This window comes from Pseudorca crassidens, chromosome 14 (assembly GCF_039906515.1).
Source record: "Pseudorca crassidens isolate mPseCra1 chromosome 14, mPseCra1.hap1, whole genome shotgun sequence".
NCBI classification, from domain to species: Eukaryota; Metazoa; Chordata; class Mammalia; order Artiodactyla; family Delphinidae; genus Pseudorca; species Pseudorca crassidens.
Window position 1 is genome coordinate 56,433,119 of NC_090309.1, and position 23,488 is coordinate 56,456,606.

General features: G+C 41.8%; 1 protein-coding gene across 6 annotated transcripts in view; it reads right to left on the minus strand.

Annotated features, from left to right (window-relative positions):
- The window catches only part of SLC3A1 (solute carrier family 3 member 1), a 36,686-nt gene extending 14,346 nt beyond the window's left edge, over positions 1 to 22,340 (minus strand). The window contains exons 1-7 of one of the 6 annotated variants that reach the window (XM_067703100.1): positions 22,062 to 22,331; positions 21,773 to 21,849; positions 18,307 to 18,399; positions 16,898 to 17,359; positions 13,944 to 14,123; positions 13,651 to 13,805; positions 10,923 to 11,048 (exon numbers count right to left, since the gene is read on the minus strand). In XM_067703100.1, coding sequence (XP_067559201.1) covers positions 10,923 to 11,048; positions 13,651 to 13,805; positions 13,944 to 14,123; positions 16,898 to 17,327 — 891 coding nt within the window. In that variant the 5' untranslated portion in view covers positions 17,328 to 17,359; positions 18,307 to 18,399; positions 21,773 to 21,849; positions 22,062 to 22,331. Of the gene's footprint in view, positions 1 to 10,922; positions 11,049 to 13,650; positions 13,806 to 13,943; positions 14,124 to 16,897; positions 17,360 to 18,306; positions 18,400 to 21,772 lie in introns of all 6 variants that reach the window. The other 5 variants (XM_067703103.1, XM_067703102.1, XM_067703098.1 and 2 more) reach the window with 5 other exon arrangements.
- Positions 22,341 to 23,488: the final 1,148 nt, after the last annotated feature.

Consider the following 23,488-nt stretch of genomic DNA (forward strand, 5'->3'; position numbering starts at 1 on the left):
TGAGCATGTTCCCAAAGTTTAAAGAATCCACTCAAAATGAAAGATGGGACTCAGGAGAAACTGGGAACGTAGTTCATCTGCCCCGTGCCCAGTTCCTTCAAGGTCACTCCGAACAGAGAAAATCACCAATTAAGCGCCCAATCATGAAGGGCTCTTCCACCAGACTGGGAGATTCTGGAGGGAAAGAACTGCAGCTTTTATTTCTGCTTCCCTTGCCACTGACCCAGCAACTGTTATTTAGTGAACCAGTCGTGGAATGAAAGAATGAGGTATCAAGCCTGAATGAGTCAAACATGGTGTGATACTGTTGGGACACCAAAGAAGTACAGCATGTTCCCTGGCTTCGAGGCATCTACAGAGTAGTTGGGGACACGTGAGACATGAGAGGGTTACCTAACACAAGGCAGGACACGGTTCAAAATCATGGGAGGAGATTACTCTGCATGACTATTGGACCTCCGAGAAGATCAAATTTAATATGGGTGGGCACAGCCAAGCAAGGAAAAGCTAGAGCTTGAACTTGGCTGGTGGGATGTGATCAGGAAGTGACTCTAGAAGAACATTCTGGACTGTTTGGGGTACAGCATGAGTCAAGCATGGAGGCAGAGGATGACTTGGCCTGTATTGGGGAGGTTAGGACCAGGTGACCTTGAAAAGCAGAGGGCCTAGTCTCAGCTCCCCTCGCATGCCAACCCCTCCCAGCTGGGCCTACTCCTGCACCCACCAAAAGCCACCTTCCTGCAAAGGGACAGTGGCTCCCCTGCTCTCCTTTCAGCTCAATCCTTGCTGAAAGGAAGGTTTTATAGGAATGTGTATATCACATTAGAGCAGAACCACCTGTAATTTAAAGTAGTGGAGTGAAGAAGCCAATTCTCACCTAGTGAGGGGAACAGAGCTATAGATCCCAAATAAGGACTGTTCCCAGAATCACTTGCTTGATTCAATGTTTCTTGTATCTACATGTGCATATGGAGCCTGGAGTGCTGCCGTTCAAGGCTCCCAAAAGTTTCTCTTTTTTAAAAAATATTTATTTGGTTGCACTGGGTCTTAGTTGCCACAGGTGGGCTCCTTAGTTGTGGCTCACAGGCTCCTTAGTTGTGGCATGTGAACTCTTAGTTGCGGCATGCATGTAGGATCTAGTTCCCTGACCAGGGATCGAACCCAGCCCCCTGCATTGGGAGCGCAGAGTCTTATCCAGTGCACCCCCAGGGAAGTCCCAAGGCTCCCAAAGGTTTCTACAGGCTGAACGCAAGGCTGATGTCAGCCTCTTCAAGGTGAGATTTTGAATGGCAAAGCTTGAACAAATTTTTCAAATGTTAAGAGCAGGCTCTGCTGCTGACAATCCTCATCTTGACCACAGTTGACCCGAATACCCTTAAGCTGGCCGTACCCAGTGGAATTTTTCTTTGAGGCACAAAACCCACAAATTTATTCTTATCTAGCATCCTTCTTCACAAATTCATTCATTCATTCAAAAAGTATTTGGGTTCCAACTAGGGACCAGGCACTTAGCTAATAAGCCTTGGTACTAGAACCATGAGCAAAATACAACACAACATAAACACAGTCCTAGGTCTCACGGATTTTTTTAGAATCCTTAGCTGGACAAATATTAATGCAAAAATATTTAAATCACAGACACGATGAAACTTTGAAGGAAAGGAGCTTTGGTTACACAAAGCTTACACAAGGGGGTGAAAGAGCAGGATTTGCCAGGGAGGTCAGCGCAGCAGGATGGCGGGAAGGGAAGGCAGTTGGTTAGAGATTCAACTGGAGAAGTCACCAGATATGAAGGCGCCTCATTTGTAGAACAGGATCTGCAGAATTGCCTCATTTGTAGTGGGCTCTAAGGGCCCAATTAGCGTGAAGCTAACGAAGCTGAAGCTTCAGGACCCTTCACTGCATGGGCTCCTACCCACATTCGCTTTTCATTCTAAATGAGCACTCATTCTTCTGTACCTAATTTTATACTCTTTTTTTCTTTTTCATTTCAAAAAGTCCCCCAATTCTTACAAGCTTCAGATCCCACGCAAACCGGGTCCACCCCCAGGTGGCGCTGTTCTCTACAAGCGGGAACACTGGAAGGGGCTCTAGGTGGGGGTGGGGCACAAATAACTGTAATCCATCCAAGCAGCCTCTGAAAAAAATGTGGGAAAACATTAAACACCATGCTGCTGTAAACATTAAGCTTTTGATGACTGATTTCCTAAAATAAAGCTACTCATTTTCTTCATGGGGTCCTCATTCACTTTGGGGATCTCAGCATTGCTAACTATTAACCCAACATTAAAGAATGAGGAACGTGTACGCCAGCGTAGGCACACGGCCCCGGCAGGGATGTTCACTGTAGTCCAAGAAGAGATGTTATCATTGTTTGGTGAAACAAAACAGCAAAAGTTGGATGCTTGTTTTGGGGAGTCATTTTAAACGCTGAGGTTTTCACCCAGATAATCCAAAATTTGCTCTTGAAAAAGATTTGCTTCGTGCTGTTTATTCTCAACCAGGTGAAAAAAGACAGCTCCAGATTTTAATGGTTAACCCTCTCTTTATGCCAATTAAGCTCCCCCAGGGGCCAGATGCGGAAATGGGCAAGGAGCCTGGTTCCACCAGGTCTGGGTGACCCATGTAGGGACAACAGGACTCTGGGGACAGTACACTGTGTTCCCGATTTCTGACTAACTCCCATGACATCACACAGTCCTGTTCCACCAGGCACATTTTCATTCTTTTCTCCTTAAACAACTTGCTGCTCTGAGTGAAAAAGGAATCAGTTCAGCATTACACCAAGTCCCCTACATATGAACCTTCAAGTTGCGAACTTTCAAAGATGCGAATGTGCGTTCGCATGTACAATCACGTAAGTTAGTTCATGCGTCTGGCATACATTGTCACGTGCATGCCTCCTCTACACGTGGTTGTGCTTTTGTGTACTTTACTGTACAGTACTGTATAGAGTACAGTAGTACAGTATCCTTACTGGAGATACGGGAAGAGGATGAGAGCTGCTACCCAGACATCACTGGATCGTTTTCTCAAGAGGGTAGATAGAACTGAATCCAGCAAGGAACCAGAACCAATGCCATCAACATCAGGCGTGAGTGAAATTGCAGCTTCAGCTCTACCATCTGCCACCCCCTCTCCCTCTTCCAGTCAGTAACTCTTCTTGCCTGTTCACTCCACGCCAGCCTCTGTATGCCAGCTGTTGTACTGTACTGCTGTACTTTTCAAGGTACTGCACTGTAAGATTTAAAATGTTTTCTTTATTTTTTGTGTTTGTTTTTTATGTATTATTTGTGTAAAAAGTATTACAAATCTATTCCAGTACAGTATTATATAGCTGATTTTATTAGTTGGGTACCTAAGCTAATTTTGTTGGACTTAACAAACAAATTGGACTTATGAACGCGCTCTCGGAACGGAACTCGTTCGTATGTAGGGGACTTACTGTATTGATATCCAAATTCTCGAATCCTCGAGGCAAATCTTTCCTTTTGAGATGACTGAAGTTACTGGACCCATTTACCCAAAAAGCCAGGTTTGGAACAGAGAAAAGCTCTGCTCTTACATGTGATGATATATAAGACATCCTCTTGATAATGACATAAATCCCAGGTCATCCATCTCAAGAAGGAATGAGAAAGCACAGGCTATTTCAGAAGGACAGAGAGAAAACCATATCCTCTGCTTATAAGCAAGGAAAGTAAACCAGCCCTACTGCTCTCCAGAAACCTGGGTAAAATTCTTTGTTAACTCTTCCAGAAGCAGGACCTAGATCATGGGCTCCAGAATCTGACCCATCTGGGTACCATCCCATCTCCCCCACTGTCCAGCTGCATGAGTTAGCTTATCTGCATAACCTCCAAAAACCTTGGTTTCCTCATCAATAAAATAATACCTGCCTTGCAGGAATTCTGTGAGGATTAGGGGTACTGCTGCCAGAGTCAACTGACGCTTTGGTCTTTATATTACCTGATCTCTCTGCCATGTCTGACAACACAGACTAACCTTGTTGTCTAGAAATACTCATACGCCTTGGCTCTAGGACACCCCGCTTCTGGTTTGCTACTCCTCTGTCTGCTCAACACTCCTTTAAATATTAATACTCCTTGGGGCTCCATCTTATACCCTCTGTTCATTTCGCTTCACAACAGTATTGACTCACTTATCTATCATTTATTGATTATTTAACAAGTGTTAATGCTTATACAAAAGCAACACACTGTCCTAAGTGCTTTACAAAGGTTAAACCATTTAATCCCCAAACAACCCCACAAAGTATGTACCATTATTATTCCTATTTTACCATCGGGGGAATTGAGGCACAAGGAGATGATGTACCTTGATCAAGGTCACACGGCAATAAGTGGTGCGTCAGAATTGGAACCCTGTGTGGCACCTTATCCATTTGTTATGTGGCCTTCCTTTACTTTTACTTTTTTTAGTTGCAGGACCTGCTACAGCTGGCCCTCATTTCCACATGACAACAACCCCTACGAGCTAAGTGACAACTGGCCCCCTTGTTCACCTCAGCTGGCCCAGTTCTCTCACTGATATTACCTACCTGACCTCTGTGGGCATTGTCCACGTGTCAACAAATCCCAAAGTCTTATCTCCAGACCACACCTTCCCCTGAGTTCCATGTCATTATATCCAGCTATCCACTGAGCACTTGGATGTCTCTCAGAGAGCTCAAACTCTGCATGACTGAGACCACCCCCCGCCACCCCTGCTCTTCCCATGTCTCCCATCCCAGGAAGCAGTCCCACCACCCAGCCAGCATTCAAATCTGAAACCTGGGAGTCATACTGGACTCCTCTCTAAGGCCTGATGATGCCTCTGCAACCCCACCACCCTCACTGGCCCAAAGCCCCCACCATTCTTTCCTGGTCACTGTACCATCCACCTCCCTGGTCCCTCCACCTTCGAACCTGCCTTACTCAAGCCCCTTCTCCACAACCAGATTGATTTTTCCAAATGCAAATCAAAAATTATTTCCCTGCCCAAGACCTTTTAAACCTAAATGCTACCGTGGCCTCCAATGCCGCTTATGACCTGGTTCCTACCCTCCTCTCTCATCTCGTCCTGTCACCCCACCCCCACCTCCGGACAACATGTCTCCATATTGGACAACTCCCAGCACCTTCACTGTGCCGTGACCCTGCTTCCTCTCTGCGGGGAACGCTCCCACCTGTGTCTCTTCTCTTGGCTCATTCTTACTCATCCTCTAGGTAACACTGCTTCCTCTGTAAAGCGTACCCTAGTCTCTCCCACTCTGTGTCCAGGTTAGGTGCCTGCCCTGCATTCTCCTGCTTCCCACTGTCATGACCACTTAGCACACTTTATTGTAATTTCCTGTTTGTCTACCTCCCCCTCCAGAATATAATATAATATTATAGCCTGTGATGGCCACAACATGGGCCCATATTATCAAGCATCATACCCTGGCGAATGGCCAATACACAACACATACTGTTAAATGAGGGAATGATTTAGAATGAAGTGCATGGCATACAGAACATGCAGTGATTAGCATCAAGCACAGAGCTGGTTTATAAAGAAGGTAATGAGTAAATTTTGTTTTGAATTGAGCTGCTTCTCTCCAGCAATACCATGCTTAATAGGGGCAGAGCAGAGCCAACATTTATGCTCTGATTCCATCTTAAGCCAGGAGGGCATCTTGGTTCCCAGTGCCCAGCTGCCATGAACATACTACTCCCCTACACCAGGGCTCAGCCTTCCCATGTGGTGGTTTCAGGGTCACACTGAGCCCCAGACATGGGGCCAGGCCATCGGAGTCTCTTCCCTGCTCTACAGCTCATCCACTGGTCACTTCACCTCTCTGGGCCTCGGTTTCCTCATTTGTCAAGTAAGGGATTTGGAGGGCAAGTAAAAACCAAAGTGATCAGAAAAGTATAAAATGCTAGACAGGGGCTTCCCTGGTGGCACAGTAGTTGAGAGTCCACCTGCCAATGCAGGGGACAGGGGTTCATGTCCCGGTCCGGGAAGATCCCACATGCCACGGAGCGGCTGGGCCCGTGAGCCATGGCCGCTGAGCCTGTGCATCCGGAGTCCCGCAACGGGAGAGGCCACAACAATGAGAGGCCCTCGTACCACAAAAAAAAAAAAAAAAAGCTAGACAAATATAAGCTCCCACCTCCTCTGAGGAAACCTCCTGACTTCTCCAGCTGAAAATGCTCTAGCCCTGAGAGGTTCGGAGCAGAGCCAAGTCCCAAACGGCCAGTGCAAGGCAGGGGGAGGGGGGAGGACTAAGAGGAGAGAAGGGTGCTCCGTGCTGCCCTGCCAGCCTCCCACTGTGCAGATAAGCTGAAATCGGATGGGAGCCCAGCAGAAGAAGGCTCAGACTCTGAGTACAAGCTGGTCTGCAAGCAGGGCTCATTCCAAATGCCTCCCCACCACAGACTCTCAGCGTTGCAAATTATTAACCTGCTTAACTCTGCTGCAGAGATAAGTGCTGCTGGGGGGAAGGAGGGTATCGGAAGCCCCTTCATGTGAAAGGTCCCTTTCCATGAGCAAAGAACTTTCCCTTACAGCTTTCAGCCTTTCTCATTTACTTCTAATAAGAAGTCTTCTAAACCAGCCTTACAGAAATGTCTAACCTCTCAACCAGAGGCAATAATGATTCATCTCAAGAGGGATTTCATCCTGCAGGTTCAGTAAATAAGACTCCTATTCACGTGCTCCACTACCTGGATGCCTGCAAGGGAACAGCTGGGTTAGCCAAGAAAGGATTTATGTATTGCTGGCACATTTTGGCAGAATTTATCACACTTGTCTACACATCTCCAGACAAGCCACCAACATAGCTACAACGAGCCTGGAGAAATCCGCTGCCGGATAAAACAACTGGTTTACATTCCCATTTATGAATTTCCAATTGAAAACCTCCTCGCAAAAACTACGCAGAGGAGTTCCCTGGCGGCGCACTGGTTAAGAATCCGCCTGCCAATGCAGGGGACACGGGTTCGAGCCCTGGTCGGGGAAGATCCCACATGCCGCGGAGCAACTAAGCCCGTGAGCCACAACTACTGAGCCTGTGCTCTAGAGCCAGCGAGCCACAACTACTGAAGCCCCTGCACCTAGAGCTGTGCTCCGCAACAAGAGAAGCCACCGCAATGTGAAGCCCGCACACCGCAACAAAGAGTAGCCCCCGCTCGCCGCAACTAGAGAAAGCCTGCGTGCAGGAGTGAAGACCCAACACAGCCAAAAATTAATTAATTAATTAATTTTTAAAAAACTATGCAGGAAAAGTGAAACACACAGAGAGAAGTAGTTTGCCTCAAATCAGGTGTGGAGTTGTGGCTAAGAATGTGGACTCCAGAATCTCAGTGCTTGGGTTTGAATCCTGTCCCCTCACACCCAAGGTGGGTGATGTCACCTCTCTAAGCCTCAGTTTCCTTCTCGGTAAAATGGTCATAAAATCTCTTAAGTTAGGCTTCTTCTGAGCATTAAATGAGATGATCCAGGTAAAGCACAAAGTAGGTGCCTAATAAGAGTGGTAGGGGCCCGAAGAGGGGGTGTGAGTATGCAGATGATCTTCAGTGATGGAGAAGAGGAGAGTCCACACTCCAACAGAGAAGTTTAAAACTAACCCCCTGGGGCTTCCCTGGTGGCGCAGTGGTTGAGAGTCCGCCTGCCGATGCAGGGGACACGGGTTCGTGCCCCGGTCCGGGAGGATCCCACATGCCGCGGAGTGGCTGGGCCCGTGAGCCATGGCCGCTGAGCCTGCGCGTCTGGATCCTGCGCTCCGCGGCGGGAGGGGCCACAACAGTGAGAGAGGCCCACGTACCGCAAAAAAAAAAAAAAAAAAACTAACCCCTAGTTAGCTGGCTGACCATGTCCACCTCCCCTATCCCAACTGAGACAAGGCTGCCTTGACAAGGTGCCTACTCCTTGAGGTCGCAAATCAATTCATCTAAATTCTGGAAAACATATATAGTAAAAATAGTCTTAGAACTAAGGCGTCTATAGGAATATATTTAACAAAGGGAGTGCAGGACTCGTACACTGAAAACATTGTTGAAAGAAATTAAAGGAGACCTTAAGTAAGTGGAAAGACATCCTGCGTCCGTGGATCAGAAGACTTAATATTGTTAAGACGGCAATACTCCCCCAAACTGATCCATAGATTCAACACAATCCCAGCAGGCTTATTTGCAGAAATTGACAAACAAATAATAAAATTCATAGGGAAATGCAAAGAACCCAGAATAGCCAAACAGTCTTAAAACGAAGAACAAAGTTGTAGAGTTCACACTTCCCAATTTCAAAACTTACTATACAACTATAGTAATCCAGACAGTACTGGCATAAGGACAGACATATAGATTGATGGAACAGAACTGACAGTGTAGAAATAAACCCCGACATTTATGATCAATTGATTTTCAAAAGGGTTCTAAGATAGTTCGATGATGAGAGAATAATCTTTTGTAAACACATGCTGCCGGGATAACTGGATAGCTACATGGAAAAGAATGAAGTTAGACTCCCTATCACCATATACAAAAATGAACAAAAACTGGACCAGAGACCTAAGTGTAAAAGCTAAAACTATAAAACTCTTCTAAGGAAAACATGAGTTAAATCTTCATGACCTTGGGTTAGGCAATGGTTCTTAAATGTGACACTAAAAGCATAAGCAAGAAAAGAAAAAAACATAAGTTGGACATCATAACAGTTAAAAACCCTTGTGCTTCAAAGGGCACCATCGAGAAAGTAAAAGGACAACCTACAGAAAGGAAGAAAATTAACTGCAAATCACATATCCAGAATACATAAAGAACTCTTACAACTTGGCAAAAAAGACAAATAACACAATTTTAAATGGACAAAGGATGTGAATGGACATTTCTCCAAAGAAAATATACAAACAAACTATAATCACATGAAAAGATGCTCAACATCATTAGCCATCAGGGAAACACAAATCCAAACCACAGTGAAATACCACTTCGCACCTACCAGGATGACTGTAATCAAAGATACAGACAATAACAAGTGTTGATGGGGATGCAGAGAAATTGGAAACTTCATATACTGCTAGTAAAAATGTAAAATGGTCCAGCTGCTTTGGAAAACAGTTTCTCAAATAGTTAAATACAAATTATAAATATAGATACAAATCATAGACATTTAGATAGGTACTGTATGATTCGATTTATGTGAAATGTCCAGAACAGCATATCCCTTGAGGCAGAAAGTAGCTTAGTGGTTGCCAGGGCCCAGGGGGAGACAATGAGGGGACCATGGGAGTGACTTCGAGTGGGTATGGGGTTTCTTCTGGAGGTGATGGAAATGTTCTGAAATCAGTAGTGATACTTGCATTACTCTGTGAATGTACTAAAACCCCTGACTTATACACTTGAAAGGTGTGACTTTTATGGTATGTGAATTCTACCTCAATAAAGCTGTTATTTAAAAACAAAACAAGAACAGACTAAGGGGTGCAGGTGTTGTCAGTGACTCCAACTTGGCAGCCTGCATCCTCTCTATTTGGCTGATGTGGTGAACTGTAGAAAGGGACCGACGGCTACCTGTCCCGTTCTGTTTGGGTCTCCTCCTGACCTACCTCAGAGCACTACCCCACTAACCTAAATTCTTGCCCATCAGAGCTGAAGCAGCAGCAATAATGGAAACAACAATATGGCTAATGTTTATTGTGAATTATGTGCCACGTGCTGCTGGAACTGCCACCACACAGGTGTGAGCCCCATCAGCTCTCACCTGGGCGCTGAGGGAGCTCTCCCGTCCTGTCTCTAACTCAGCACGCGTCCCTTACAGCAGCAACCACTGCCCCGCGGCATCAGCTCCCACCCTCGTTTTTGCACCCCAGTTCCCTTACTCTCTCCCTCATTTCACTGCAGTGCATTGATGGGGTTGCCAGATAAAATACAGAACAGAACAACCAGTTAAGCCTTCATTTCAGATAAACAGTGAATAATTTTTTAGTAGAAGAATGTCTCCAATATGGTACTTCTCTGTTTAACTGAAATTAAAATTTAACTGAGTGTCCTGTAATTTTACTTGCTGTATCTGGCAGCCCTGCACACCGGCCCCCAGACCGTTTCTAAAACATGTGGAGCTCAGTCTCCCCCAAAGAATTTTGCATTTGCTCTTCTCTCTGCCTGAAATTCTCTTCCCCCAGATGTTCACATGACTCCCTTTCAAATGTCAGGTTTTTGTGCAAATGGGACCTCAATATAGTGGTGTCTCTGAGCCAACTTCTCCCTGGCACTCCGAGGCTCTTTACCCTAAGCCTTCATCACCACCTGACATGTTATATATTTAGTTGTTAATTGTCTGCCTTCCCCTCAGGATACTGGGAATTCCTTGAGGGCAGGGCTTTGATGCCCTGCTTCATTCCCATTGCTTAGAACAGGACCTGGCATGGAGCAGACAATAAGTTGATATTTACTGAGTGAATACAGAAGTGTTTTGCATGCGTTATCTCATCTAATGTTCCTAAAAGTTCTCTGAGACAAAGACTGCAATCAATCCTGTTTCATGGATGAGGGATCCAAGACACGCAAAAGCCAAATAACTCGCCCAGAAGCCCCCTGCAGCCAGTGGTGGGCTGGGTCCGGACACAGGAGCTGGACCCCCCGAGCCCCTGTTCTGGCCCCGCCTCACCGCACCAGGTCATTGTCACAGGCAGATGAGCACCTCAGAGCTAAGGCAACAGGCGTTTCTGCCTCCCTCCCACTTCGATTATTTGGGTTAGAGGAAGGAAGGAGCCACTGACATATCTAAGAGTCTGTATTTGCTTCAGACACCTTAATCCCGGAACTGAACTGCACTGCTTGATTTTGCCCACATAGTTACCGTTTTTTAACATGAAGTATATCGAATAACCATTTAAGCACCCATGTAACAGAGAAGTTTGTGTGGGTGTCTATACTCACTTTTATTTCTTCTTGAACATCAGGATTACGGAAATTTAAATCAGGTTGCTCTTTCGTAAACTGATGAAAATAGCATTGGTTTCGTACTTCATCAAAGTGCCAACTGGAGTTTCCATATACACTTAACTAGCAAACAGAAAATAGCAAATCAGTTGCTTAGCACGGTTCCTATGATGGTATCGCCCACAAAGGAATGATCATTGCCATCCCGGCCCCTTGAGGACTGAGTGCACAAATCCCCAGAATTTTTTTTCTAGCGGGAGCGCTAGGTAAATTAATTCCCAAAAATGCCATCCACTGGCCTAATGCCCCACAAGTGTGGTTGTGATGTGTTTGTACAGTAGAAGCTGTTCCCAACAACCACAACATGAAACCAATGCTCTCAAAGGCAGGACAAAGGCCAGCTTAAGGAGCAGACATTTCTAATATATTTCCTTGAATCTTCTATCCAGGCTCTGGAATCCTGTTTGTGAAGAAAAGCAAATGGTGGCCAATTTGGGAGAAAGACATATTGTATTGGTCTTGGAGTTTGAATCCAGAGAGAGCAAGTGTTTAAACTGTATCCTTAGAAAAGTATTAGAATCATTCAAATTAAAACTCTACTAGTCCTCGGGAATAAAAGAAATCTAGCAACTTCAGGTGTTGGTTCCCAGCTACGTCTGACATGGGTGTGGCTTTCCTCCTTTTAGAAATGCTCATGTCCGTGGCATTTCCAGAAGGAGGAACTTGTGTGAGGGTTCCTCAGGGCTCTGTCTTGAGCCATTTGTTCATTTCACACTAAAGAGAACATCTGGACAGCATTTACAAACTGAGGGATTTTGCATAATATTTTCTTTTTAGTTGGAAGACCTAGTCACACTGGGTCCACATTTCCATGGCAACAACTGGCCCAAGCTAAGTAGTAGCTGATGCCTTTTGAGGAAACATACTCTCGCCAGATCACCTCATGGCCCACCTGGATACAAACCAGGATAAGATTTTTACGGTATATATCAGTATACAGAAAGATCAGTATATAAAATACAAAAAAAAAAAAAAAACTCCACAAATCTATTTCAAAGGGACAAACAATCCAACAAAAAACTGGGGAAAGAAACCATTAAACAGGCGTTCCACAGAAGTGGAAGCTCAAGTGAATAAATGGATGAAAAGGGGTTCAACATCATTAGTAATTAGGCAACTACTACATTAATAACGAGTAATTAGATAAATAATCATTAGCAATTAGAGAAATGTAAAATTAAGACCTCAGTGTAATTAGATAATAATCATTAGCAATTAGAGAAATGTAAAATTAAGACCAATTTATGTTCACTCGGTAAAAATTAGACTAGATCCAGTCCACAGCCCTTTCATGTATTAGTTGTGAACCAGGGCAATGCGCTTAACATTTCTCTGCCTTGGTCTATTCATCTGCAAAATAGGAATTAAAGCCTAACTCATAAGATTGTAGGGTGAATTAAATAAATTAATGAATATAAAACACTTAGCACAGAGCCTGGCACACAGTAAGCATCTAGCAAATGTTTGCTAATGTCATCATCACTTTCAAAGGTGGTGGATCAGGGAAAAGAAAAATTAGGGAGATGAAAGTGCCAGGACTTGCTAAAGGCCTGTTCACCAGGCTGCACATTAGTGCCATTCATGGAACCTGGGATACGGGAGGTTGGAGGAGAAGATCACACAGTCGGCTTTGACACGTGTCCTTTGAGTGCCCTTGGGTCATCTAAAAGTTGATGCCCAGGAGTCAGCCTCTTTAAATGTTTATGGAGGTCAAGAAGGAGGCTCTGGAGGGGGGACAGACGATCCAGAGGAAAAGGCTCCGCAGAAAGCAGGAGAGAAGGTGAGCTAGAGTGGGCAGAGGGACTGTCCTGGGACAAGAGTAGAGTTGCCAGATAAAATATAAGACACCCAATTAAATCTGAATTTCAGATAAACAACAAATACTGTTTTAGTGTAAGTATGTCCCATGCAATATGTTACACTAAAAAATTATGCACTGTTTATCTAAAGCTCAGATTTCACTGGGCTTCCTGAATTTTCATTTGTAAGTCTGGTAACCCCAGACAGGAGAGACATGGTCTCAGCTGCAAAAGAAGTGACTAGGAAGAGGGTGGGAATGGGGGCAGGTGTGATGGCTTCTGTTCTTTCTTTAAAGTAGAGTTTGCTGCCGAGAGTGATAAGATGGGGAGAAGGCAAGAGGCGGGAGGGTATGTTGATCAGCTGGATTTAGTAAACTTCCCCCAAACGAATGGCTGGATCAGTTCAGGTGGGGACAATGAGTGTGTCCAGAGGCTTAGACACCGAGGTTCAGGTAAAGAGAAAATGGATGGTTGGGTTTATTTATGGCTAGTGTTTTGTTCGACAGTGGAGTCAAAAAGCCAGAAAGGCAAAGGGGTCTGAAGAGTAGCAAGACAGTTACTGAACAAATAGGACATGGAGTTTAAGCTGGACAGAGTGGGAAGTAAAGGAAGAAGACATTAATAGAGAGCATAGGTTTTAATTTGCTGAAATACATCAGCTCTACAATAAAATGAAAACTCCAGATCCAAAATCAAATGATTAGGAGGCTTGGGACTTTATTTCTATTTCTTTGGGAAACTTGTTCCCCTTCCCATAAACTATACCCATCATTTTTTTTTCTTTTAACAGGGCTTTGTAAATAACCAGTTTAATCACTAAAGAGCTGCCCATTTTCCCTCTGTTAATCAAGCACATCGGTACTCACCCAGTTGTTGGGCGGTATGGTTTTGCCATTTGCACGGGTACAGTCATGCCAGATATAATAATCAGTATATTTCCCTGTCCGGTTCCGACTCCATTGAAACCAAGTATGTTTATCACTGGTGTGGTTTGGTATGAAATCGATGATTAATTTTAAACCTAATGAATGAAAACATTTCAAATGTTAGGACAAGATTATATTAGAATAATGTAACAGTGAAGGAAAAAATGCTTTAAGTTAAGCATTTGGAGAAATGCTTTTCTTAACCCATCCCACCCACCTTCCATTCAATTTACCTTTATCATGTATGGCTGCAACCAGATTCTCAAAATTTTTCATTGTTCCGAAAATGGGATCGATTTCTCGGAAATCTTCAACACCATGTCGGAAATCTTTAAGGGATGATTTATAAAATGAAGTAATCCAAAGAGTTTTTATATTTAAAGTTGTGATGTAATCTAGCTTATCTTGAATACCTGAATGAAAAAGTCAAAGTCATGAAAAATAAATAAAGTTTGGGTTTTTTTAGTTGAAGGATTAAAAATAAAAGGAATAGGTCTAAGGTGGAAATATTTATATTGAGACAGAAATATTTAGAATTTGTTGAATATGGGTGAAATTCAAATAGCAAGGTCTAGTTCTACCAACAACAGCAAATTAATCTTCTAGCAATAACCTTTGACCTTTAACATCGATGCATAACATTTAAAAAAATCTGTCTGTGGCTTGTTCATATTTTATACTTAAAACCAAGACTACACTATTGTTAATTTATTCTACACATGGTTTTTGAGCACCTAATCCAAGCCAGATGCTGGGCTAAGTGCCAAGGTACGAAGAAGAATAATACATGGCCCCTCATGGTCAAGTGGTCTGTGCTGCACTGTCCAGTGTGTAGCCACTTGCCATGTGGCTATCAAGCACTGGCAGTGTGACTAGTTTGAATTGAGATATGCTGTAAATGTAAAGCACACGCTGAAAAAAAAAAGAAAAAAAAAAAAACACACGCTGGACTTTGAAGACTCAGTATGAAGAGAAAGAATGTAAAATAGCTCATTTATATTTTTATATTGATTATATGTTGAAGTGATACAGTGGATGTGTTGGAGTATACAAAGTATATTATTAAAATTAATTTCACTCGTTTCTTTTTGCTTTTTTAATGTGGCTTCTAGAAAACTGACAATTACCTATGTGATCCACATTCTATTTCCTTTGGATATTGCTGAAGCCAAGAATTTATACAGAAGAGAATTCTAGAGTTGGCTGAGAAGAGATATGGGAATGAAACTGTACTTGGGACCTCGTAGGATAATTAGCAGATAGTGGCATGGGGTGGGGGGGTGGGGGGCGGTGCTTCTAGTTCAGAGTCCTAAATGCAGAGCCAGAGTTGAGTTTAGTATTCAGCCTCCAGTAACTTTCTGTGGGACTCTATGTGGCTCCCTACAATCAGCCTGTCCGAGGTCACAGAGACCAAAGCACAAAGTCCCCTGACTCCTGGCCTTGGGGCTCTTCCCCTGTAACAGGCTGCTTATCTTTGTCCTCATTGTACCTCAGTTCCCCTATGTGGGTGGCTGTCAGACCACACAGAGTGTCAAAAGGCAACAAAAGAATTTTAAGGCAGATTTAAGTCAGAATTTTGATTTATATCAAAAACCAGCACAAAGGAACAGGATGATAAAAACAGAGGCTGAACAGACACAAAGTAAACAAGGGATCTCCTAGGCCCACATTCCAGGGGACAGAAGGCAGTAAACTGAACTGAAACCTGGAACATTTTCTTCAAGTAATAACAACAAAACCCCCTCAAAAAAACCCAAAAAAACCCCTCAACCTCAAGGAAAAATACCTATTAATTATAGGAAGCAGCCAGTCCTTCAAGGAAAAGTTACTGGAAATGGCAAATGTGAGAGGTGATTAGAAGTTGCCCTTTGCAGGAGAATTTAGATAGAGATTACAGAGGGAGGGCCAGGAAGTGGGGAGTATATTTTTGGGTTTAGGGTTTTGGGCTCTATTCCATCAAAACATCACTTTGCAAAGCATTTCCTTTGTAAGAAGCAGGTGCTAGGACCATGCTGGGGGCTGGGGGTTGGAAGGAAACTCACCCAGACACTTACAAGGCAGTATCAGAGGTGCTGCTCCTGCAAAGTACCACAAGAGCTCTGGGGAGGGGAGCGCACCCACTGATCGGGAGGTTAAATACAGATTAATGAAGGAAGTGGGTTTGAACTGCATCTTGAAGGACAGAAAATAGTTCAATTAGCTAAGATGCAGGATGACTTTAAAAAGAGAAAAATTATATGAGTGTGAAAAAGAAAAGCCTTTTATTAGTTATCAGGAAAGTTGGAGATTTCAAGAGTGTATTTATAACATTTTAAAGTTTGATTAAGCTCATTTCCACTTCCCATACTCTATTAAATCATTCTGTTTTGTCTTCTTCAAGCCAAATATCATTATCAAAAATTACCTTATTAGTTTATTTGTTCCTTATTGTTGCCCTTAACTAGGGTGACCATATCAACCAATCCAATCTGCCTGGGACAGTTCCTGTGTATGGTTTGTGTCCTTGTTTACACAATAAATAATTAGGACATTCCACACATAACACACTAGGAAATTATTAGCATAACTTTAAATTTTTTTAACTTTTTTTATTAATATGGATATTGTTTTTAAATAATCCTTAATTCAAGTAATGACCAACCCACTCTGTGCCTTTTCTTCTTTCCTTCATTTCTCAGAATTTAAGCTTTAGAGACTCAGCCTACACATTTTAAAGACATCACTTAATCTTTTTCTAAAATATTATTTATGCTTTGTTCACCAATCAGAAACTCTCCACCAGATTGCCAATCCAGCCACTGTGCACACTGGAAAAGGAATGCTAAACAGTCACTCTGAGATAACCACCTCTAAAGTGCACAGAAGCAGGACACATTTCAAGAGGAAACTTGCCCACGTAGGAAGTTAGAATGGATGACCAACTACGCAAAGGTTCCTAGCAGGCAATAAACTAAACAGCTCTTTGGGGGCTCAAAGGGCTCCAGCAAGTAACCTTTCATCATATGGGAAGAACTGTTGGGCTCTGTTGAGGGGCTTTTAAACATCATCAACAAGGAGAAACGTGGCGTGACCAGTCATACTGGATGGAATGTGCTTACCGCACAACCCAGGCATAATGCCCTTCAAGAACTGAAAGAGTCCTCTACAACCTCATCTCGGACACGCCCCAAACTCTCAAGGCACGCACCTTTTAGATCTCCGTTCCCATCCTTGTCGCTGTCCTTGAAAGACCTCGGGTAGATCCGGTACATGGGCCCCGCCTGCCACCAGTCCAGGCACTTCGGAGAGATGGCAATGATGCCTATGGTGGCCCCAGTGAGCACGAGCACAGAAGCCACGGTGAGCCAGAAGAGGATCTCCCGGGGCACCCGGTAGCGGGCCTGGCCCGAGAACCGGAACAGTACCTCCTTGGGCATTCCCGCGTAGGGCCGCACATCCTTCACGTCGGGCTCCGCAGGGCCAAAGATGTCCACGGCATTGTGCTGTGGGCTGTCCTCTGGGCTGCCTGGGTCCGGGTCCGTCTCCAAGATGTCTTCATTTTGTACAAACCCGTTGTTTGTCCGGCCTCCCTTCATACTCATTCCAATGGAATCTCTCTTGCCTTTATCCTCAGCCATGTTTCACAATCTTATCCCTGCGGAGTGCCTTCCTGCAGTAACAAAAGTGGGAAGGGAACTCGCTGAATTGCTTGGTCGTGTTAACGAGCTTTGCGTGGTTTATGAATAAACTTGGCTGGACTTTGCCCAGCCAAGGAAGAAAGGGTAAAGGTAAAGGGAGTTTTAAAAAATTCTCTTTACACCTGTGAGGCTGATGAAACTATAGTCACTACACTGAGGGATTCATTTCTGGACTGGGACCTGGGCATAGAGGAGGGCAAATGGGAAGAGGACACAGGGTTCCATTGCAATTTAAGGTGTTACTTGATGGAGTACACAGATGTTCAAAGCAGCATTATTCACAACAGTCAAAAGGTGGAAACAAGCCAAGTGTCTATCAATGGATGAATGGACAAACAAAATGTGACATATGCCTTAAAAAGGAATGAAATTCTGACCATGTGCTACAACATGGATGAACCTTGAAGACATTATGCTAAGTGAAGGAAGCCAGACACAAAAGGATAGATATGGTCTGAGTCCACTTATATGAAGTACTTAGACAAATTCATAGAGATCGAGAGCAGAACTGTAGTTACCGGGAGTTGGAAGGAGGGGGGTAATGGGGAGTTTTTGTTTAATGGATATAAAGTTTCCATTTCGGCTGATGAAAAGTTCTGGAGGTGGCTGCACACCAATGTAAATGTACTTAATGCCACTGAATTGTACACTTACAGATTCTTAAAGTGGTAAATTTTATATTATGTATATTTTACCACAATAAAAAAATAGCTTACATTTCTTTTTTCTTTTTAGCTAGCTCTGAGAAAAAGAAACAAACATCAAATTTTGCAAGGGGAAACAGGCTTTTTATTTTTTGTTTTGAAGGTCTCTTCTCCTATAAATGCAAGAGGAAGAGGATTTGGAGGCAGGGAACAACAAAACCTTTGTTACTAAAGCTATTTTATTTTATCTCAATTCAAGCCAACCTGATAAATACCTATTTGTATGCTCAATTTGACCCCAGGTGCCTTCAGTTTTTTCAGTTTTTCCTATTTTCAGAAGAGGAGATGGCTGTCCATTCTTGGAAGCACTTTTCAAAGTGGGAGAGGCAGAATGAGGAATTCCATGTCTAGCAAGTTCAAGTGCTTTATTATAGGTAAACAGTTCTTAATGCGAGCATTAAGAGTTGTTGAATCATTGACAAGTATAAAATACAAATTTGCAACCCTGAGGAAACTGCATTAAAGTTAGGTGTGCTTTCCTAGAAGATTATCAAACCTTAAAAGAATGCAATGATTCATGGCTTCCATTTAATCAGTGGCACATATAATAAACACCTCTATGACTCATTTGATCAAATAAGAATTTTTTTCTTTTAAATGAGGAAAGTTATATGAATTCTTAATATTATTGTTATTTTGTAGAGTTACTTAGAAGCAGTAATTGGTACAGAGGAATGAGCGATTTGATTTTCACTAAGTTATTTTTAAAAATGAGTAAATCCCAATATCTAGCTCGTTGAATGCATCCAGTAAGTGGCATCTCTCATCATTATTAATTAGGCATGTTGTATATTTTTTTTAATTAAAGGAATTTAACTTTTATGTCTTCAAATTGCTTCATCACTCAAACACATAATGGTAATTTTCACAACAGAGCTAACTGAAATGCAGTTACTATTTGGGGATAAAAATCAAAATGCAAAAATACCCCTAGTTTTACAATAATTTTAAATTATAAAAATAACTTTTAATTATGAATACTTAAGTTCTAAGTATTCAATCATACAAATGCAAAGAAAACTCTACATCATAACAATACAATTTCATGACAGAAATGTCCCATTTTGACCTCTCCACATTTTATTAAAAATAACAATAACAGGGGCTTCCCTGATGGTGCAGTGGTTAAGAATCCACCCGCCAATGCAGGGGACATGTGTTCGAGCCCTGGTCCAGGAAGATCCCTCATGCCGTGGAGCAACTAAGCCCGTGAGCCACAACTACTGAGCCTGCGCTCTAGAGCCCGTGAGCCACAGCTACTAAGCCCATGTGCCACAACTACTGAAGCCCAGCCCCCTAGAGCCCGTGCTCTGCAACAAGAGAAGACACCGCAACGAGGAGCCCGTGCACCACAACGAAGAGCAACCCCGGCTCACCGCAACCAGAGAAAGCCCACGCACAGCAATGAAGGCCCAACATAACCAAAAATAAATAAATAAATTTATAAATAAAATACAATAACAACAATAATACTTCGAACTTCCAGAATATGCAAACTAGAATCTTTTAAAAAACAATCTGGAATAATCATCTGGTCTCTGGTGGGAGGATCATTTAAACAATAAAAGCAATTACAAAAGAAGATTGAATTGACTGAATAAAATTTTTGAATTTTTTATATCACAAAGCATACTAATTGAAGAGCTTATGACAAATTGGGAAATGCATTGGTAATAAACACGCCGAAGAACTTATGTTTTTAACATTAAAGATACGTATATATTGTTCAACATATTTTTACATATATGAAATTTCATAATATCAATTTTAAAATGTCAGTAGGAAACGTGAAAAAAGAATGTAAACATATTTAACACAAATCAACTCACTAACGTTAGAGAAATAAATAAGCATTTTCAATCACATTGGCAAAGAATTTCTAAAAGATTATAGTACTGATAAGGATCCAGTGTAAATTGACACAATAATTCTGGAAAGTAATCTGGCATTTAACATTTTCAGAGGCTAAAAATAAATAAATGGGGCTAGCTCTACTGGATTTTAAAATAAAAACTCCAGAAAAATGAAGAGTTGTTACTGAAGAAGGATAAGTCAAAAGATCAATTGAACAGATTGGAGTCATCAAAAATGGACCCCTACTCCCTATACAGAAGGGAATTTAGAATATGACAAGTGAGGAAGTCAGTGAGGAAAAGAGAGATTTTTTAGTAAGTGATGTTGGACAATTGGATAAGGAGAGGAAGTATAATATGATCAGAATCATGTGGGAAGAAATAGCACACACATTTGTGCATGCATGTTGAATTTCAGCTAGTGGTTGCCTGGAGGCTGAGAATAAGAGAATGAGGATGAGAATCCTTGGACTTAACGCTTTTCTTGTACCTATACTTGGACTTATACCTTACCCTGAGTTATCTGTCCTTAGCATATATGACTTTCATAATAAAAAGAGGGGAGAAAATGTTCATATCCTTCAACTCAGCAATTCCACTTCCAAAACTCTATCTTAAGGAAATAATTCAGGACAGGGACAAAAGTTTATGAATAATAGGCTTATTAATTAGTGTTATTTATTACAACAAATATTGGGAACAACCAAAATGTTCAAGACTAGCTAAGTAAATTATTGTACATCCATGTTATGGAATATTAGCCATTGAGCATATTTTCGAGGATTTTTAATGACATGGAAGAAATCCCACATTATTGCATTGAGTGGGGAAAATGCAGGCTATAAAGTAGTTGTCCTGATTATGTAAAAAAATTTTTTTCATGTAGATTTGTAAAGTCCTATTAGAAAAAGTGTTTACAGTGTTTATCTCTGGGTTCTAAGATTATGCGTGATACCCATTTTGTTCTTTAAACTTTTTCTGATTTTTCTGTAATGAATATGTATTACTCGTCCATTAGAAAAAATGTAAGTTAGGAAACCCTGAGTTTGGAGTCTCCCTAGAACTTCCAGTCAGGTGCTAAAGTTCAGTTTAAGGTGACTCCTCCTAACATCAGCCATCCAAAATTCATAAATATCCCATACTCAAGATTTAAACTAAAGAGAGAAAAAGAAAAGCAAACTTCAAAAAGCAGAAAGAAAACATGGATTCAATGAACAAGTATGGAAACACTGGAGAGAAGAGGAAGTTGGCGGCAATTCGGAAAAGATAGCCACAAAGTTAAGAATTCCCAACAAATACAAGGTATCAGTATTACTTACTTTCAAGGTGACTTAGAAGGAAATATTGATTGTAGAAAGCCAAACACACTGACTGTTAAAACTTCTAAACATGAATAAGGAACAAGAACACTAAGGAAGCTTTAAGAGCTAACTCTGATAATCAAAACAAAGAATCAGAGACAATGAAGATAATCTCTCAGGAAATTCAAATCCCAGGTGAGTTACACAATCACAATAATAAAGCAAAGAAGAATGAACTATCTAGAAAACAGATAACAGAACAATGGAGGCTATCACAGGACCCAGAAACATCCTGCAATTAAACAGAAACAAACATATAGAAAGCAGTAATCAATTAAAAAATGTATTTTTATATTATATATATGTATTTTAAAATATATATGTACTAGGATTCATTAAATGAATTTTAAAGCCATTCACTCATAAAGACTTCCACTCAGCAGCAAACCCACCAAAATAACTTACAGTATATAACCTGTCAGATTAGTAAACATTTAAAATAGAAAGATTTGCCATATTGCATTTACCTGTTTATAGCCTCTGTGATCTAAGGGTAGGATCTGCTGCATAGTCATCTTTAAGTTCCCAGCATCCAGTTCAGTGCCTGGTAGATTATTAAATGAATAAAAGTAGTTACTTAAAGATAGATAGACCTAACCCTATGCTGAAGAAAAAGGGGGGGATGAAAAAAGGGGGGAGGAGGGGGAGCAGGAGGATTAGAAGGAAGAGGTGGAGAGGGGAGGGGGGAAAAAGAAAAGTGGAAAGTACATTCTGCACAAAAATGTAGATTTTTATCACTTAGCCAAATGTTCTTACCTTGACACAGTTTCATGAGTGAAATTTTAAGTCAGAAGAAGTGAGATTCAAGCTTGCCTCCACTACTTGCTCTCTGTTTGATCTTGGACAAAATTTTCTCTGAGCCTCTGTTACCTCAGCTGTAAAACAGTTTTAAGTAGAAGGAAACACTAAAATAGATTTGTCCCAGCTAGAGAAGGAAGTTCAATTTATATAATCATTGAAATCAAAGGAAAATATCTAAACATGTTTTTGCTGGAAGTTAAACTATTTTAAAACATTTTTATAACAAAGTATAACAAAACAAATAGCAAAAGAAATGTTAACAACTTGAAAATGTGACAGATGTCAGGACAAAACCTTACTATTTCTACATATAAAGAATGAATGCAAACCTTTAAAATCAGTAGCTAAATTACATTCAATAAGATTAAAAAGGATTGCAAATTATATATAAGAAATTAACATCACATAAAAGTAACTGAAAAAAAGTACCTTTCTGAAGGAATTAAAGAATACAAATTAAAACATTAAGGTACATGATAGATTAATTGTATTAGTAGCTAATTAATGGCATCCCTGTATCCCTTAATGGTCTTTTGCCCCATCATTCCTTAGTCCCTTGACACACGGAGTCTGGACTTAGACGTATGGCTTGCTTTGGCCAATGACACAAAAAGAAACTTGACACAAAAAGAGGCTTTAAAAAGTGCTCCTCTTCTAGATCACTGCCATCACGGGTAGATTAGGTCCAGGCTGGTCTGCTGCAGGATGTGGGAGATAATGGGAAGGACTCTGGAGTCTTCCCATCGAGGGTCCTCTAGATTAGCCAGTCCCCAGGCAGCCAGCCATTTGACCACAGATGCTTGAGTGAGTCCAGCCAGGACCAGTGTTCAAACTGGCCTATGAACAACTGTAGTGTCATGAAAATTAGTAAATGGTTGGGTTACTTTTTGGCTTTGACCTTTAAAAAACAGACTGATTGAGGGATAATTGACATACAATAAACTGCACTCTGAAGTATACGATTTGATGTTTTAACATGTGTATATATCCATGAAAGCATCACCACAATCAAAACAATGAACATGTCCATCACCTGCAAAAGTGTCCTCTTGCCCCTTCGTAGTCCCTCCCTCCTACCCCTCCCTGCACCTCACCCTCACCCGCCACAGCCTATGCCTGTCCCTGCTTTCTGATCTGCTTTCTATCACTATAGATTAGTTTGCATTTTCTGGATTTTTATATAAACGGAATCATCCATACAGTATGTAACTTTTGTCTGGTTTCTTTTACTCAGCATAATTATTTGGACATTTATCCAACTTGTATGTATCAATATTTCATTCATTTTTATTAACTAACACTTTTTTTTTAGAGGAAGCTGTGGTTTTACAGAAAAATTGAACAGAAACTACAGAGAGTTTCCATATACCCCTCTCTTCTCT